The 17286-nt window shown below is 38.6% G+C and overlaps 1 protein-coding gene across 5 annotated transcripts in view; it reads left to right on the plus strand.

Annotated features, from left to right (window-relative positions):
* LOC111563967 (G-protein-signaling modulator 2-like) overlaps window positions 1–17286 on the plus strand; it is a 20314-nt gene continuing 3028 nt past the window's right edge. Inside the window, exons 1-12 of one of the 5 annotated variants that reach the window (XM_023263252.3) lie at window positions 1–137; window positions 8975–9196; window positions 9519–9654; window positions 10043–10182; window positions 11199–11322; window positions 12709–12824; window positions 13323–13478; window positions 14273–14381; window positions 14612–14777; window positions 15520–15620; window positions 16091–16276; window positions 17118–17277. In XM_023263252.3, coding sequence (XP_023119020.2) covers window positions 130–137; window positions 8975–9196; window positions 9519–9654; window positions 10043–10182; window positions 11199–11322; window positions 12709–12824; window positions 13323–13478; window positions 14273–14381; window positions 14612–14777; window positions 15520–15620; window positions 16091–16276; window positions 17118–17277 — 1624 coding nt within the window. In that variant the 5' untranslated portion in view covers window positions 1–129. Of the gene's footprint in view, window positions 259–6243; window positions 6632–8974; window positions 9197–9518; window positions 9655–10042; window positions 10183–11198; window positions 11323–12708; window positions 12825–13322; window positions 13479–14272; window positions 14382–14611; window positions 14778–15519; window positions 15621–16090; window positions 16277–17117; window positions 17278–17286 lie in introns of those variants that run through there. The other 4 variants (XM_023263253.3, XM_035944943.2, XM_035944942.2 and 1 more) reach the window with 4 other exon arrangements.

Below are 17286 nucleotides of genomic sequence, written 5' to 3' on the forward strand. Positions count from 1 at the left end.
ACGAGTGAAGAACGTCCGACGGCCCGTGAATGCAGCAGCAGTGGAATCCTAATTGGAGTCAGATTTTGAACGCGAGGAGGGGCTTCAGCAGCTCGTGCTTCCCGAGACAGCGGAGTCATCTTCCTCCAGATGGACGAGTGAGTACAAATGTCAACAGCTGGCGCAAAACAGTAGCTAGTCCACGAGTTTAGGACTTTTTTTCTTACTTTTATTTTTCTAACGCCGAAGCTATGTTTGACGCGTTTTCTCCAGTTTGAGGTAGGTGGCAAAAATACCTGAAAAGTTTTGGTGTCGGTCCGGTTGTTGGTTGCTACATTTGTAGGAAACGTCCGTTAGCCGTTAACGGTAGTTTAGTTTTGCTAACTTTAAAACCTTCTGCTGCGTATTTGACAATCAACAGACTTGGAAAAATGTCGCCCCATTTCAATATCAGCCGTCTAGTCAGACAGGGAACATGTGATGGCATGTTCACACTAAACTGACTCATTTACAGTTTCCCACCACATAATTTCCCAAAACACTCGACTCATCTTTCCAAACGACAGTGTCATGAAGTGAGCTCAGCTGAGGACAACAAACATGTAAAATACACGAGCTTGTACGTGTAGGACACATATGGTTAGTAATTAATTTTAGGTATTAAGTCTTTTTCAACGTACTTTTCGATACTGTACCTTGATACTGCTTTCACTTCTTGGGGAAACTTACCCAACTAGTTTGGGATGAACAGTAATTACAGAGCAGCCAACAGTTATGGTGTTGAGACTCAATTTTCCATTTAAATTTGCCCAGACCTTTCTTTCCCATGCAGGGTTGGGTTTTTAAGTCTTTAATGATGGTTTCTCTTAAGCTTTCTTCAAAAAGGAAAAATGGCTATCACTTGAGAGAGCATCACTTAATAGGAGAAGGACTGGTTGGGCGTATTCATGTTGAAATGGTTATGGTTTAGGATGCCACATTAAGCCTTTTATTATGTGACTCCTACTTAGAGCGAGGGCTTCCAGAAAGCAGTCTTTGTGCTTTTATACCTTTTATTTGTAGTTTTTTTCCCCCACCGAAAGCATATGTTTTCTGCTAAAACAGTGCAAAAGTAATGCAAGTAACACCATTTCTAATGTAGCAAGGTGGTGGTAAAGAAAAATCAGCATAATTATGAAAAATACTAACTTCTGTATATCCTCAAGTAACGTTTGTCACTGCAGCTTTAATAGATAACTGTGATTTTAAAGCTCATTCCTGGCAACATTTGACTTATTTAAAGTTTCTCAAAGCTTTACATCAATGCAATATTTTAAGTAAATATAATAAATTTGCATTTACACCAAATGAAGCTAACAGGTTTAAGCAAAAATAAAACTAAAATTATTTAGTTGCACTCTCTGTCTAGTTTTGTTTTGAATCAGTCACACCAAGTTCCTGTTAATTTCTTCATTACTGTTTATCAATATGTTTTTGTATAGCACTACATAGTTGGCAGTTAAAATGTACTTTACAAATGCTGCTACAAATATACGTGCTCGTCCAAGCGTTGTTGATATTATAGAGCACCATCGCTATTTTTTCAGTAAGTTAAAATATATGAACTTTTTACTGTGAAGTAAATTGTTGCAGAAATCTGCCAATATGTTTCAGTGGCATGTGTCAGTTTTCTTTCTTTTTACTTTGATTCCTACCACCCAAGTTTCAAACACCACTAGAAAAAAAATAATGTGGGACACAGAGAATGGTCATGAGGTGAAGTTACTCCAACGAATACATAAGAAAAAAAAGAGCGAGACTCGGGATTAGGGGGTGGGCAGATTTTACATCGTGGCTATTTTAACCTGGCACATGATCTGTCTGTGAGTGGAATTGTACAGATTGCGTAATTATGGGTGCAACGTATAAGTACAGTATATGACAACAGAAATGAGTAAGCAGAGCAAAGTGTGCAATTTCGCTTTAACATCAAATGATTCAAAATTGTGTCACCTCACACTGAGTGCTTTATTTTCAAGCTAAACAGTAGAGTTTACCACAACAGTTTCATAACAGTTTAACTATATTAAAAGTGCAGACCCTCCAGCAGAAATTTACTGCAATATATCATATGATATGACATGCAAATCTTTTTTTCCCAGTGTTTTGTATATCCACATTTATTTTCTACAACAGTGTCGATCCTCCTCAGCATGTGGAGGACATCAGTGCTGCACAAATTTCTAGAGAGGTGTTTTACTGTTCTTCAGAGATTATGTTTTTCAGGTGCTTTGTGTTGGGGGGGTTGTACTGCACAACATATGTCTCTAAAATACTCCAAAGGTGTATTGGATTCAAGTTGGGTGACATACCTGGCCATTATTTTCACAGATTTTTATTTACTCTTGTGTGGGTGTGGCAGTGTGCTTTAGATTGTTATCATGCTGGAATATTCTTCTTCTGCCGAGCTTCTGCAGGCTGGGCGTACTTTGGTTTAGTTACAGGTATTCATTGTGCAATCTATAAATGCCATCACATTTTCACTCTTCCATTGCCATATTATCACACTCTTGTCTCTGTGCTTCACTGTCAGGACTATGCATTCACTGTGGTAGTCCTGGCGTCTTTCACAACAAGTTGCTGGACCCCATGTGAGCCAAACAAATTTTGTTCTTTGAAGGTCCAAAAAAGTTAGCATTTTTAACAATGTATATGGAATTGGGCTAATTGGAAATCATGGGTTTATTTGTGTTGTTTCAGTGATAACAGGTTTTCTACCTTGTGAGTCAGTCATCACAAATTAATTTACTTTTGTTGAACAGAGTTTCTTCTTCTTCACGAGAGAAAATACTGTACTTCTCAACTTAATACAATTAAACAGCTGAATTTTGTATCACTTGTCCATTCATCCACAATGACTACACAGAAGCATCACTGGATATGACACTGCTAGGACAACATTTATACACCACACATGTTGGAGGTCTAACTTATAGTGGACCAACAGCCTAGAAGAAGCGATTCAACCAAGTCAAAGTGAGGACAGGATGCAGAGAGCTGTGAGTCGAGCTTTTGCTTTGAATTTTAGTGACGAGTTTTATATCCTGTCACCATTTGCACAACTTATCATGTGGTCACGAGTTGCACTAAAGCTGTGCAGACAAGTGAGATTCAGATTGTGATTCTACCCAAAAAGATTTTGGTATGGTCTGGCCAAATTGCCCACCTCTGCTCAGGATGTAAGCGACTTATAACTTGATGTGATTATTGCTATACAGCAAAAAAGCTTCCCCTTTGGGATTTTCATGCACTGCATTGTCTAAAGTGAACAGAGCATGATGCAATGAACAAAAAAAATCATGCAGTCAGCTGGAGCTCTTTGGGTGAAAACACTTCAGTCAGTGAATGAGGTCATAGGAAAAATAGATCCATTCAAGCCAACAGGGAGGCAAACAAGTCCAGTAGAGCTCAATGCAATGGTATGTGCAAATGAGATCAAATCTAAAAGCTTACAGTGGGCACATGATCCCCAAAATGGGAGGTGTGCAGAGTGGATAAAACAGGCTGTTGACTGTCAAGTATCTGTTTTGACATGGTCATGGGAATTTGGCACGAACAACATGAATTCTTCCTCCATTGTTTTAAAGGTACAGGCTGGTGAAGTTTGTGTGGGATTTTCTTGGCACACAGTCTGCACTGTGTAGCAAGCACTGGTGTGAGCTAAATTTCCCAAGTGTCTGCAAAGCATTTTCCTATGTATTTACTACATATTGTAACTTTCAGAAACAAGAAATATCATTGTTGCTTTGAACAATGGCCGGAACTGACAGCTTCTACAATATTTATGGCAACACATGCCGCAATTAAAATAATTAAGTTCTAAAGCTTTGCTGACTTGAGTGCATTCTCATCTGCATCCTCTCAAACCTGCTTGATTGATTGTGTTAGTTTTTGCTAATGAATTAGATTTCGCAATCACAAACACATGACGGTGAGTGTCAGTGTTTACTCTCGCTCCTCAGCTCCAGTTTCAAGATAAGAGGTGGGATAGAGATAGTGTGACAGCTGAATCCATGCGTTGCAGTGTGCAGTCTCTCCTAATGAATTCCACATACGGTTGTGTGTAATTTGTTATCAGTTAATGTCCGGATTTTTGAAAAAACTGTTTGTTTCACCTTGAGCTTTGTGACTGAGAGGAATCCATAATGTGGTTCATCCTCTGGCTGTGTTCACCCAGGCTTTTGTTAGGACTGCTAGGCTGACTGTCATGTATGGCAGCATTTCTCTGTGGCGTGCACTGAACAAGGACCAATTACTACATGTCCGCCAGAGGTAGGCTGTGTGTTTACAGTGTTTAATGGGTAAGATTTGTATAAATTGCAACATGTCATTAAGTTAGGCTCTTCGAATGTGTAGTGAGAGAATAAAAAATAAAATGTTTCATCAAATATTTAAAGTGTGTTTTTTAAAAAGACACCATATTACTTTGTTTTAAATGGAGGGATAAAAGCAGGTACTTGGAATGCAGATATGAATAGAGACTGAAAAAATTATTAGATTAATCGAGTGAGAAAAGATTAATTGGTACCAGTGTTGATAAAACTCACAGCAGTTACTTATGTAGATAAAATTACCTAAAATAGTGGTGGCAGATTCTTAAATGCATTTCTAATTATTTCTTTTGAATAACTGAGAAGACAATCAGCAGGTTAATTCTAATAAAATATCTCTAAAGTGCAACCCTAATACAGAATTTATTCAATTGTTCTTACATATCTGATAAGGAAAACACTTGGTAAGATTGTGGTTCCAAATGTAATATGAAATATGATTGAAAATGGCATCCTATATTTAATGTTAATTTAGGAAAATGACCAGGAACATTTCTGCATTTGTGTTTACTAGTACATTACAGATGTTTGTGTCAGTGTGTGTGTGAGGTTAAACAACAACAGTGTGTTTTCTATCCAAGTGGGACAGTAACCTGACACCTTATTGGCCAACTGATGAATGATTCTGAGTGGACTACAGGAGGTCCTTACTAGCCACATTGTAAATATTTCATGGTAGGACTAAACAACTGTGAGAATATAACCTGACTCCAGGCTGTGTTGTCATGGTTTATCTGACACTCATCGTCAACCGACTTGTGATTGTTTCCTTTTCTGGTATTGATATTTAAAATTATGTGGTATCTGAGCTGGTAGAAATTTTTCCCACTGTCTTGTTAATAATCCCACATGCTTATCTTTTACCAGTGTGTAATTGATGAGTTTGTAACTATGATATATTTATAGAAAAACCATGTGGGGTAAAGACATGAATTGCATCACCACAGAGTCATTTTTAAGCGCAGCATACAAGCTTCGTCAAGTCAGTGTATCACTGGCACATTTTCCTCTGAGTGAATTCCATTCTCTGTATTCAGTAACAGGTAACAGACTGCTCTGCAGGTGACTGACAAAATCTGATAAACAGATATTTTGTTAGTGTGTCTAATTTTAAGTACTAATTGCAATTGCTTTCACAGATGAGATGCAGCAGGAAGAGGTCTGATACTTTTTAAAATTCCTTTGCCCACCCACAAGCAGCAAGGACAAATTGCTTTAATGCAGCTGCCCTAGAAGTAGCCCTGTGCTGGCTGTAGTTGTGAAAGCGAAGCCACTTAGAAAACTTAATTATTTTTTTCCCAGTCTAAAACATTTGCTCTTCAGTATGGTTGGGTTTCTCACAACATTGGCCCTGTCATATAATTATTGACCTGACTTTTTGCTCAGCTGAAGTGGTAGCTTTACTGTCACATGGCATTTTCCAGTGCTCGTGGACTTTGTGAGACAACATATTGTTTCTTCCCCTAGAGGGCACATCGGTCCAGACATCCTAATTCATTTGGACAAGTAGATTTCTCCGGATTGGCAACTGCTGAGTTACTGGAAGCTTTGGGGAAGGGATTGTGATGTGGTGTGAATTTATTTCTGGATTTCCTCATCTAATACATCACTATGCTATCCTTGTGTGATTTATACCAAAAAAACATAATTTTCCAAGAATAAGCAACACATGTCAATGAAATGTATATTATCATCCAGATAAAATACTTTTGAGAGGTCAATATCCAGGCTGATGAATGATTGGGTGTTGAGCAAATAGTCTTAAAGTTCACTGGAGCCACTTAAAGTGGCTATAATTACCACTGAGATCTAGCCTAATTGGAAGTGACACACACCGTCAGGTGGCTTAGAGATGCAGGTTACCAGTGACTAGGTGACAGAGAAATACAACAGCTAAACATGGCAACTCAGCCGACTGCTCTCACTTCAGTCATTTCTTTTTAGTAACAATCTGGTGTTAATCCGTATTCACCTTAAACAAAAGGTCTGTCGTCCTGGAACCTGACCATTGAGGTCGATGTGATCGCTGAGAGGATTAAGTCCTTTGTTTTGCTGTTAGCTGAGCGCTCTTAGAGAAGGCATCAGATCCAACGGAGTTTTCCTTTATTCTTATGATACTGGGAGACTGTGTCTGTGTGCGTTATGTGTATTCACATGAAGGAAGAGAAGGCAAAGAGTGTTGTGCTGAAAGGGCTGTGTTTGCTTCAAAGAGTGATTGAGAAGCTTGAAATGTCCGTCGTGTCAAACTGCCTCGAGTGCATCAGAATGGGAAAAGGCAACAGGTATGTGAGCTGGAGCATTTGTATGTGACTTCACTTTGACTGATGATAATTAACTGTGTTCTTAGATATCAGACAGCATGTTAAAGTAGACAAGTCTTTGACTCTAGTTTTACACCTTGTGTTGGTATACTGAGATGCAAAACCTGTCCAAAAAATGGCACAAGAACACATCAGATTTTGAAAGGAGGACCCTGTGTGTCTGGTTGAGATGAAACGTTTGCGTCCTTGCCACCAAAGCGTATTTATGTCATCCTCGAATATAGAGATGTAGAAGCTCCTAAGTTTAGTAAATGCAACATAAAATTATTAAAATTTTTTGATATCTAATTCTGTTAAGTGACATTTTGTCAGTCATTTCTTGGACAAATGTATCACTTTCTACAGCAAATACAGCACAACATGGTGTTATTTACTGAAAGGGGCAGAGCTTAACCCTAAACATAACCATCAATTCCTTTAAGTATTAACAGAGTTTACTGGGAGGTCAGGAGACGGGCTGGCAGGAAATGCTATGCCTCAGAGCTTTAATACTGGAAAAAAAGGGTCCCTCAAAAGTCTTAGAAGGGAATACCGAAGTTGTAAAAATATAATTATTGAAATTTAAATTAACGCTGGCAAATGTTTGTTTTCATGTGATATGCACTTCACTGTGACTATTGTTGTGTTATTAGATCTCTTTCTAGGTCAACTTACAGGAAGTTGTGTTGTTGGTCTAAATGTAGCATCAGTCAATAACAATAAAATGCACTCCGCTTGTGAAATTTTATTTTAACATTTGAACTGTTTCCTTCAAGTGAAGTAAATGGAGATCCTTATTTCGGGCCTGTAGATCTGAATCCCTTGCACCCATGCATGACTGGATTTGTTTTACAATCTTATGATGTAATTCCTGTGGATTCACTCACCTTTTTTTTCCTTAATACGTTACTGGCTGTATAAAGCCTGCAAAACGAGATGTTGGAGGTTGTAAAATGGGAGTCTTGGCCACAGACACATCTGAGTTTACTTTGTGTTCATGGTTAGATGTAAGGTACATATTTTCATTCCAGGGTAATTGTGGCGTTTGTAGGGCTTAGTATACTTGACAGACAGGATATGCTCTGTCCTATTTTGGATTTATAGGGTTTGGTTTCACAGAGACTGGACTTTTCTGTTTGCTGTTTGCTGATTCTCTGTGTTTTATATAAGAAGAAAGAATCTCTACACTGAGCCTTAAGAGGAGCTAATGTAAGTGACCTATGTTGCAGGTCAAATGGCTTAATCTGAAACACAAACGACACCCCTGTAGCACATTTGCTGGTGCATTTGCTGATCCTGAGTCTGAATACTTGTTAAAAATCTAACTTAAGGGCATTGCTGAATTATCTAAATAGTTTACAGTTGTGCTGAAACAATTGATCAGTTGAATTATATGGCAGTTGACAAAGGTTTAAATAATTGTTATGTAGTCTTTTTAATAATTTAACAAGTTATAGTGACATCTTTTGATATTTGTTTCAGAGGTTCCAGCTTTTCAAAAGTGAGAAATTACTGCTCTTCATGCTTATGAATGAAACACCTTAGATTTTTTTCTATGCTGAACAGTTAAGTGTTTTTTTTTTAAATAGCCAACAAAGTAATCAGTAATAAACTTTAAAAAAAAAAAAATCTAACTTTCTGGACCCATTTTGAAAATTTTTGACTAACCTCAATGTTTGATAGTTTTTTTTTGATGAGGTTCACTAACCGTTCTTGACATGCCTATGTATTGAGTCTTGATGTGGCTCCGTATGAGTAACTCAGAACTTCCTTTCATCTATGTCTGCAAATTAGGGCAATGAGGAGGAAAAATGATGGAGAGATGAATCTGTAACTTTGGAATTTTAACTTAGAACACAAAGTTACTGAAGCTGTTTGAAAGCTCCACTCTAGTTCTGGATGCTACTGTTCATAGAGCAGGGAAATATCAGGGGAGAGATTTTAGAAAGAGAGTTGTGGCTTTTACTTTTGACTAACTTCTTGTGACATACTGATGTGGTATCTAAGATGTTATGGCTCAAATACTGTATTTGTGTGCAACTGGCTTTTCCTCTGGGTGTACTAATGTGAAGTTGGGGTACTATTTAGCTCATTTGATCCTGTGTGTTGACTCCTTTCATTTATTGTACCACTGCATACACCTGAGGATTTTAGAAGTTGTTAAAATATGTTGATCAAGTCACACTATTTGATTGTGACTGTGTGTTTGAAGCTGTCAGCAAAGCTACAGTGAGGTAAATTGGGAATCCTCCTGTTATAGTGAGGTATTTCAACGTCGGCACAGAGTTCACTGTCACTCCTAATGTCGTTCCCACTTTTCTGCAGGATGGAGGCGTCATGTTTGGACCTGGCTCTGGAAGGTGAGCGGCTCTGTAAGGCTGGTGACTACCGCGCAGGTGTGTCCTTCTTTGAATCTGCCATCCAGGTTGGAACAGAGGACCTCCAAATCCTGAGCGCCATCTATAGCCAGCTGGGAAATGCCTACTTTCACCTTCAAGAGTATAATAAAGCCCTAGAGTACCATCGGCATGACCTCACGCTCACCAGGTAAATCTTTCCACGGCCTTAATACTTTGTTCCACAACCATTTCCTCTTTTTTAAGCCTTTCAATTGATGTCCAGCAGTGAAAAATTCTGTGTTTTTCCTGCTGGTGTGATTTTTAACCAGGGCGAGCCATTATGTGCATAAGGATGGTTGAGGGCTGAAACTTTTTTAATCATTATTTCTCTCTCCATGATTAAATTGCTAAACTAGACTTCAGCGTATTATTGCTTGCAGCTGTAAATTACTCTCTTGCCTCTTGTGTTTTCACACATATTCCAACCTAATTATTTCCTAATGTGTTTTTTTTCTCCATTGAAATCCCAGAACGATTGGAGATGAACTTGGTGAAGCGAAAGCCAGTGGTAACCTTGGGAATACACTGAAGCTTTTAGGGCGATATGAAGAAGCTGTGGTTTGTTGCCAAAGACATTTGGATATCACAAGAGCCGTATATGATAAGGTGGGTCATATTTTTATAATGTTTTACTATTAAAACGAGTTATTTAGATATAAATGAAAGATTCCATCACTTATTTTATTTAGGCAAACTGAGAGTAAATAATTTTTAACTGTTCTGTCAATAAAAAGTCAAGTCTGTGTCTAAAATGACTATTTACTTTTATTAGAATAAATGGATTCAAATTTATTCTCAACCATACCACAGAACATGCTCTGGGGCCACAGATCGGTTTCTGCAATGACTGCATAAGATTGGTGTACCAACATCTAGAATAGTTTGCCAGTCTGCATGCAAACAAGAAAGTCTGGTGTCAGTGTATTTTAAGTATATAATTACAGCACTGGTCACTCTGGTTTCCGTCTGTGAAAATCTGGTGTGCGTGCTGTAGGTTGGGCAGGCTCGAGCGCTGTATAATTTCGGAAACGTTTACCACGCCAAGGGCAAGAGCCTCTGCTGGACTGGAGCAGAGCCAGGAGAGTTTCCAGAGGAGGCCAGGATAGCCCTGAGGAAAGCTGCACAATACTATGAGTGAGTTGGTGTCATCGTTTACAGAACATTGTGTTTTATTTTGTTGTTAAAACCCTGAGAAAATAAACTGGTGATGAGAAAGTCCTGAACCTAAGCTGAGGAGTTACAGGTTCCCCATGATGACCTCAAATTATCCTTGCCTAAGGTACTGAACTCCGACACGGCTGTAAGTTGCTTAAAATTGACTAACAGCCCAATGCTATGTATATGAAATATAACATTCTCTAAACGGGGTGATTGGGTGCTGTTTAAGGATTGTAAGTAGTAATTGCTATACTTCAGCTGCCTTGGAGTTTACATTTTGGCAGAGGTTAAAGTCACTTGTTTACAAGATTGTTTACTCGTAGATGAAATTTCTAGTAAACTGACATTTTCCCAACTTCTACTGACATGTTGCCGTGGCAATATAATACAGTGTATAAAACACGGAGTGTGAAAGTTTGACCTTGACTTTAGAAAAGAACGATTTGAAAAAATAATCCTAACCTAATGTCCAATAAGTTCCTTTTTGTGGAGTTTTTAGCAGATGCTAAGTTGCAGTGGAATTGATCAGAAAGTACCTACTGTAATAATAACATTTTGGTCATATTGCAAAGCATAATCCATTCTGTTGGACATCAGGTGCCTCCGTGAGCTTTCTCTGGCCATACATTGGACACAAATCAGTAATGTGTCAGTGTGGTAGCTGACTCAGGCTGATAACTCTGTCTCAATGTTATGTGATGACAACTGTGGCATCACAATTATAAGTGAATAAACATTTACCACTGCATATGTCCAGAAAGGCAGGTCAGTAGATGAGATTATTTATATACTATGCAGCCTGGTTAAATCATCGCATTGAACAAAAGACAAAATTTGTCTTTGTTGTTAGAGTTCACTCAGTCATCATGAATTCTGGAAGCAGATTAATCCATCTGTCTTGGGTTTTTTTGTAGGATAATGTGCATATGTAAAAGTAACATTTTTAAATGAAAATCTTTTAATTTCTTTTTTTTTTTTTTTTTTTTACAAAGAGCAAACCTGTGCCTGGTGAAGGAGTCAGGTGATCGGGCAGCCCAGGGTCGTACCTATGGGAATCTTGGTAACACTTACTATCTGCTGGGTGACTTTGAAAGTGCAGTAGCTGCGCATGAAAAGGTAGGTAGCAAACTAGTCAAAGCACAACCAACAATGTGCCAAGTGCAGCTAAACATTTTCATCGTTTGCACCAGTGCACTTGACATTTTTCAGGTTTGTCTGTGTGTGTTATTTTTATTTCCCACTCGCAGAGCAGGTGAATGTTGATCATCTGCTCTGCGTGTTGCTGCTTCTGATTCCTCTGCTCCTATCTGCTGCTCTGGGTGATGTGAGCTCTCACTGGCTGATCCTGTAAACTGTAGGACTGTTTCTGGGCTCCGGATATTCGGCCCCGATTAATGACCAATATCTGAATATTTGGTTCTCTTCGTAACGTCCGACGGGGGAGGGGGGGAATATTCGAATATTCGGATCTTAAAATAAATATTCAGATACCACCGTCATGACTGAATATTCGGATATTTGAGTCCAGCCTTAGTAAACTGTGCTATTGTATCCAGGTGCTTTGACTCGCAGGTGTTTCTATAGTTTGAGGATAGCACTTGTAAGATTGGATCTTGCAGATTGGTGTTCTGTTTTTTTTTGCCTTATTAGAGAAAATAGTGACTGAAAGCCTGTCTTTTGGGTGTTTTAATATGTTTATGCACTTTATTGGTGTTGTTACATGTTACGTGGTAGTTGTGTTTACTTTAATTGGCTAAGTTGCAGTGCTCTGTCTGTTTCATGCTATCACACCGGATTATCCCAGCTCATTTGAAATGATGTAAACATTGTTGATGCTGACAGCATATCTGAGCAAAATCATGTGGGGCTTCAGGTCACTTTTGGTTTGGGGAGGGTCAGCAGATTGATTCATTTTGGAGGATAGGTCAGTAGCCTTCAGTAATTACAAATGCACTGTCAACCAGTTAGTAGTAAACCCGCCACTAGTCCCTGCTGCAGCTGCACTGTCCATGCACACTCTCAGCCCTTTTGTACTCTTGTCCTGTGGGAGAGGAGCTGCAGCAGGCAGCTACATGGTAATTTTCCTTTATCATTTGTCACTATCAAAATCAACACAGATCACCTCCAAGAGATCACAGAGTGTAATGGCATCCTCTTCGTACCAAAACAATATGGAAGGCCGCTGTTTACACTTACTAATGTGGTAAATGATCATTTTTCCCCACTTATAGCACATTTTATCCAAAATTAGCTTCTACAAAGTGCTATACTTTGTAGGTAGTGACTATACCACCTGAGCCGCGTCCGTCTTTAATGTGGTGCCAAAAGACATGGTGAAAAAATTTGGGCGTAAAAATAGTCACACCGATGAAATCAATGTAAAAAGAATATTTGTTATTTCTCACCACCTGACAATAAAAAATAGATTCCGTGTCCGTGTTTTGCGTTAATCCTGACTTTAGTGACTGTAATGTACACTCTTCTGTTTGTCCTATTTGGCAGCGACTTCTCATTGCTAAGGAGTTTGGTGATAAGTCTGCTGAGCGGAGGGCCCACTGCAACCTTGGCAATGCAAACATATTCCTCAGCCAGTTTGACGTGGCGGCTGGTCATTACAAGTGAGTAAATATGAGGCTTGGGGCCTTTCTCACCTCTTTTCTGGTATCGACCATTGTAATAATCACTCTATAAGGTTGGAAGCAAATGTTTGTCACATGTCAATACATTAATATAGCAATGTATGAAAACTACTTCAAATTAATACATACTTAAAATATCTTCACAGTTGTAAATGATTACGTTAAACTGTTTATAAATGTTAAATAAAAGTGACGTGTTACTGCCTTGGTTATTTATAGAACACAAACAGAAAGTTCTGAATACAATAAAGCCACAGATATGTATAACACTATACAAAGATACTGTTTTTTAGCGTACAAGAGCAGTAAGTAAATTAATTCAAAATCTTTTAATCCATGATTCAAGCATTTTCTTGTTGCAGAAGTCCTCAGAAAATGAGAACAAAAGCAGAATGAAAAGACCAGATAACTATCATTCGCCTGCACCCACCCAAGACATTCTTTGACCTTCTTCCTTCCCTTCTCTTTTGCCCCCAGGAGGACTCTGCAGCTGGCCAGGCTTTTGAAGGACAGAGCCGTGGAGGCTCAGGCCTGCTACAGTCTAGGAAACACCTACACACTACTGCAGGATTATGAGAGAGCCATTGATTATCACCTCAAACATCTGGTCATTGCTCAGGACCTCAATGACCGGTATACCATTAAGGCCATTTGTTGTCAGCTTTCCTGCCAAACTGTCTTTGAAGTATAATGAGCACATGCAGTTTGAATGTGGGTGGCCTCTGAACAAGTCATTTGCCAAAATTAAGTGGTGTTACTACCTACAGCTGTCAGACACTGTCAGACCCAGTCACAAGGAGGCAGCATTTTCAAGACTTCATGTCAAGATATATCACAAGCTACCATTGTGTTGTCTATGGAAAATAACAGCAATAGCAAAGATGTGCAAAATCACAAGTGGGTTTAGAAAAAGTTTTTTTTTTATTAGGCATAAAAACAGGGCCAACTCCAACATTATGAAGTGGCTTGCAGAGAAAGTTATTTGCTAATATACATAAATTTTGCAAAAAAGTCAGTGGATATATTTATATATATATTCTGCTCCTCTACTATACTGTAACAAGGTAATGCTTAACCCACAGTGTGGGAGTACCACTCTAGTTTTGCAGTCTTCACAATAAGTATGTAAAAGCTAATAAATAAGAAGTACAGAGTGTGCTCTGAATCCTCTCTAATTTATTTATATTTAATCATACAAATAATCTTTTTGTAAGTAGAAGTCATGACATTCCTACATGTAATAAGAGAGATATGTCCAGATAGGAGACTGATTTTAGGGCTATGGTAAACCCAGCTGCTGCTGTGAAATAGGCTTAGGTTCAGATCAGGTTGTTGTCATTTTACTGTGTGATGGATTACGGGCCACCCGTATTTGCATAATCTCAGTTGAAGTTGCTCAGCCAGTTTCCCTTTGTGTTTCGCCGCAGAGTCGGTGAAGGAAGAGCATACTGGAGTCTAGGAAATGCCCACACTGCCCTGGGGAATCATGAGCAAGCAATGTACTTCGCTGAAAAACATCTGGAAGTTGCCAAAGAGGTGACTGTTTACACTTTACCTCCTCAGTCAGTCAAATCAGTAGCTTTCATCAGACCACACCGCCATCTAGTGGTTGTATTAGGAACAGCAGGGAATAATTCTGTTGCTTGTTTGTATGCATGTGTGTATAAAGTGAACTGTTTGTATGTTACACTGCCGATGTTAAAATGAACTTTTTATTTCTTTGGAGTCATGTACTTGCATTAACTTGAATGTTGTCAATGGTGTAGACTGGAGATAAAAGTGGCGAGGTGACAGCCAGGATGAATCTGTCAGACCTGCGGTTGGTTGTAGGCCTGAAGTCCAACCCCAATATCCATCCCAACATCTTCCGCAACACCAATACCAATAGCTCTGCTCTACAAATAAGCTACCAGGGTTACCCCAGCCTACCAGGTAAATCTGCATTCCTTAGAATAGTCAGCTATTTCCTGGCACTGACAAATCCATTTTTACCAATCTGTGCAATTACATTTTTGGCAGTGTGTTTGCCAGAACACAGTTAACCCTCTGCTTTCACATTTTTACTTCAAACATGTCTCCTCTCTACTCTGTGGAAACAGTCTGCAGTTCGGCTGAAAATTAACTACATTTTTGCCACCTATCCTCGGATGGCAGCTGAGTTAGAAATGGCTTCACTGCTGTGCCAAGGAGCACAGAATTATAGTTTTTTTACTGAGTCTGTTTAAAATAAATTTTATTTTTGTCAATTTTTTAAATTAGATATGTAAGATAAGTGATTGCAATGAAAATTATGATGATAAGCTTAGTTTTGTTTATTTTTCAGAACAGAAAGGGATAGCAGGGAGTAGCTTAAGGAATGTAAAGTTGAAAATCACATAATTATGTTTGTCCAGTTTCTGGCTCTGATAAATTGTGTGGGGGCATTTTTTTTTTCAGCATTGCTTTCAAACCCATCAGCAGGTTTCAGGGTTCAGGATGTTAACTCATCTCTGTGCCTTTTATGCAGACAAGTGCTGAGTAGATCCAGAAATTTATTTTCCAGCTCCAATAAAGATCTCACTTGTGTTGTAAACTTGGCTAAACGATTGCTGTCCAGTAGTTAAAGTGCTGTAGAAATACTAGATAATACTACTAAAATATGTTCACATTGTTGAACTTTGTATTTTTATTTCAGTAGTTAAGTCTCCATCAAGAAGAGGAGGTACTGCAGAGAACTTGGAGCCCAAGAGTCCAAGTCCAGACAAAAATCAAAGTGGAGACTCCCCAGCACATCCGGTATGTAAAAATGACTGAGAATAGGAAGTATGCAGTCTTTATTTTTAGTCTTGAATGAATTGTGGAAGTTGTTGAATCACAGCTTGATTTCAAAACCTGCTGAACAAGTAAAATGTTTCAACTCTTTTGTTTGACTGTAGGTGCTAATATTAAAAATGAAATGTATTATTTTCTGTCTCTCATTTCATTGATAATTTATGAGTCAAGATGATAGATACATATTAAATTGCAGGGGCAGATTTGCTGATTTTGGATAATTTTCAATACTGCGACTTGAGAAACATGTTGACCCATGTAAGCAGAAATGTTCCCATACATTTAGAATTTAATGCATCAGTGTTTACATGATAAATGATAAAGATACATTTCCCTCTACAACAAGAACCCGTTCATCCAAGCTATGGTAGGTACAACATTAGAGCTCCAACATGAGTCAGTGATGTGTAAACTTATGCAATCTGTATGCGCAGGAGTGGGAGGAGGACGTATTTCCTGGATCTTCAAAAAACAACACCATCAAGGCCTCCACAAAGCTTTTCCTCTTCCACCGACTAAAAAGCAAGAAGCAGAAGAACAACAAATCACCCCCTAAAGAGCAGCATGAACACCGCACCGAGCACACAGCTCCTGAGCTTGACACACCAGTGTCTCCTAAGGTATTTCTCAGTTAAAGTAGCTGATAGCCACACATAACCTAAGAACATCCCTTTAGTCTTTTTTTGGGTTTATGGGTAATGATGATTCACCCCAAAGGTTAAATTTGAAATCTTTATCCAGCCTGACCAGCCTGGGGGAAGTAATGTGGTGTGGCAATATAGGACCATGTGTACTCATGTGTTACAAAACAATGTAAAAGACATTTACAAGTACATAAAGAAGGCTTTTGTTTCAAAATAAAGTCAATTTGTACAAACTGAAAAGCCTTTTAATCCATTTTGACTTATAAACTCTACAGCGGTGTCACAAGCCTTTTATCATCTCTTTGCCTGCACACAGCAGCTGTGACTTAAACTCAGCATAAATTTAATTTACTTACATATGATATGCACAGTTCTAGCAATGTACAATGTGTACATTTTATAGTGAGGAAAAGAAAATTAACCTGATTAAATAAAAATGGTTTAAAAGAATAAAAACATGACAATAACAATAAATGTGTTATTCACAAGAACAAACCCATGACTTTAACTAACTCTGCAGCAAAGTCTAGTTTTTCCTTTTAAAATGGTAAGTTTTAATTGTAAAATATAATTAGAATTTTAAGTCTTCACTATAGACGACAACTGCTGTGACATGTTCTGCATAACAATGGCTATCCCAATATCCTAGAAATATTTTAATATTTTGAAAATTATTTAATAGTCAGCTGAGAATTGGCTTACTGTTTTAGCTCTGAATAGAAAATGACCTGTATGGCTCATTAAGTGCTTCTAACTACATTGATAATCTGAAGGTTTTTTCTGATGTCATTAAGCCTGTCTGTTTTGTTCACTGTAGCCGGGATCACGGGACACTATCGGGGAGGACGGCTTTTTCGACCTCCTCTCTCGTTTCCAGGGCAACAGAATGGACGACCAAAGGTGTACACTTGATGGCCAGAGCCATCTCCCTGCCCACCCCTCTCCCTCCTCCACCCTACCTGTATCTGAAGCCAAATGTGAGTCAG

This window comes from Amphiprion ocellaris, chromosome 2 (assembly GCF_022539595.1).
Source record: "Amphiprion ocellaris isolate individual 3 ecotype Okinawa chromosome 2, ASM2253959v1, whole genome shotgun sequence".
Lineage (NCBI taxonomy): Eukaryota > Metazoa > Chordata > Actinopteri > Pomacentridae > Amphiprion > Amphiprion ocellaris.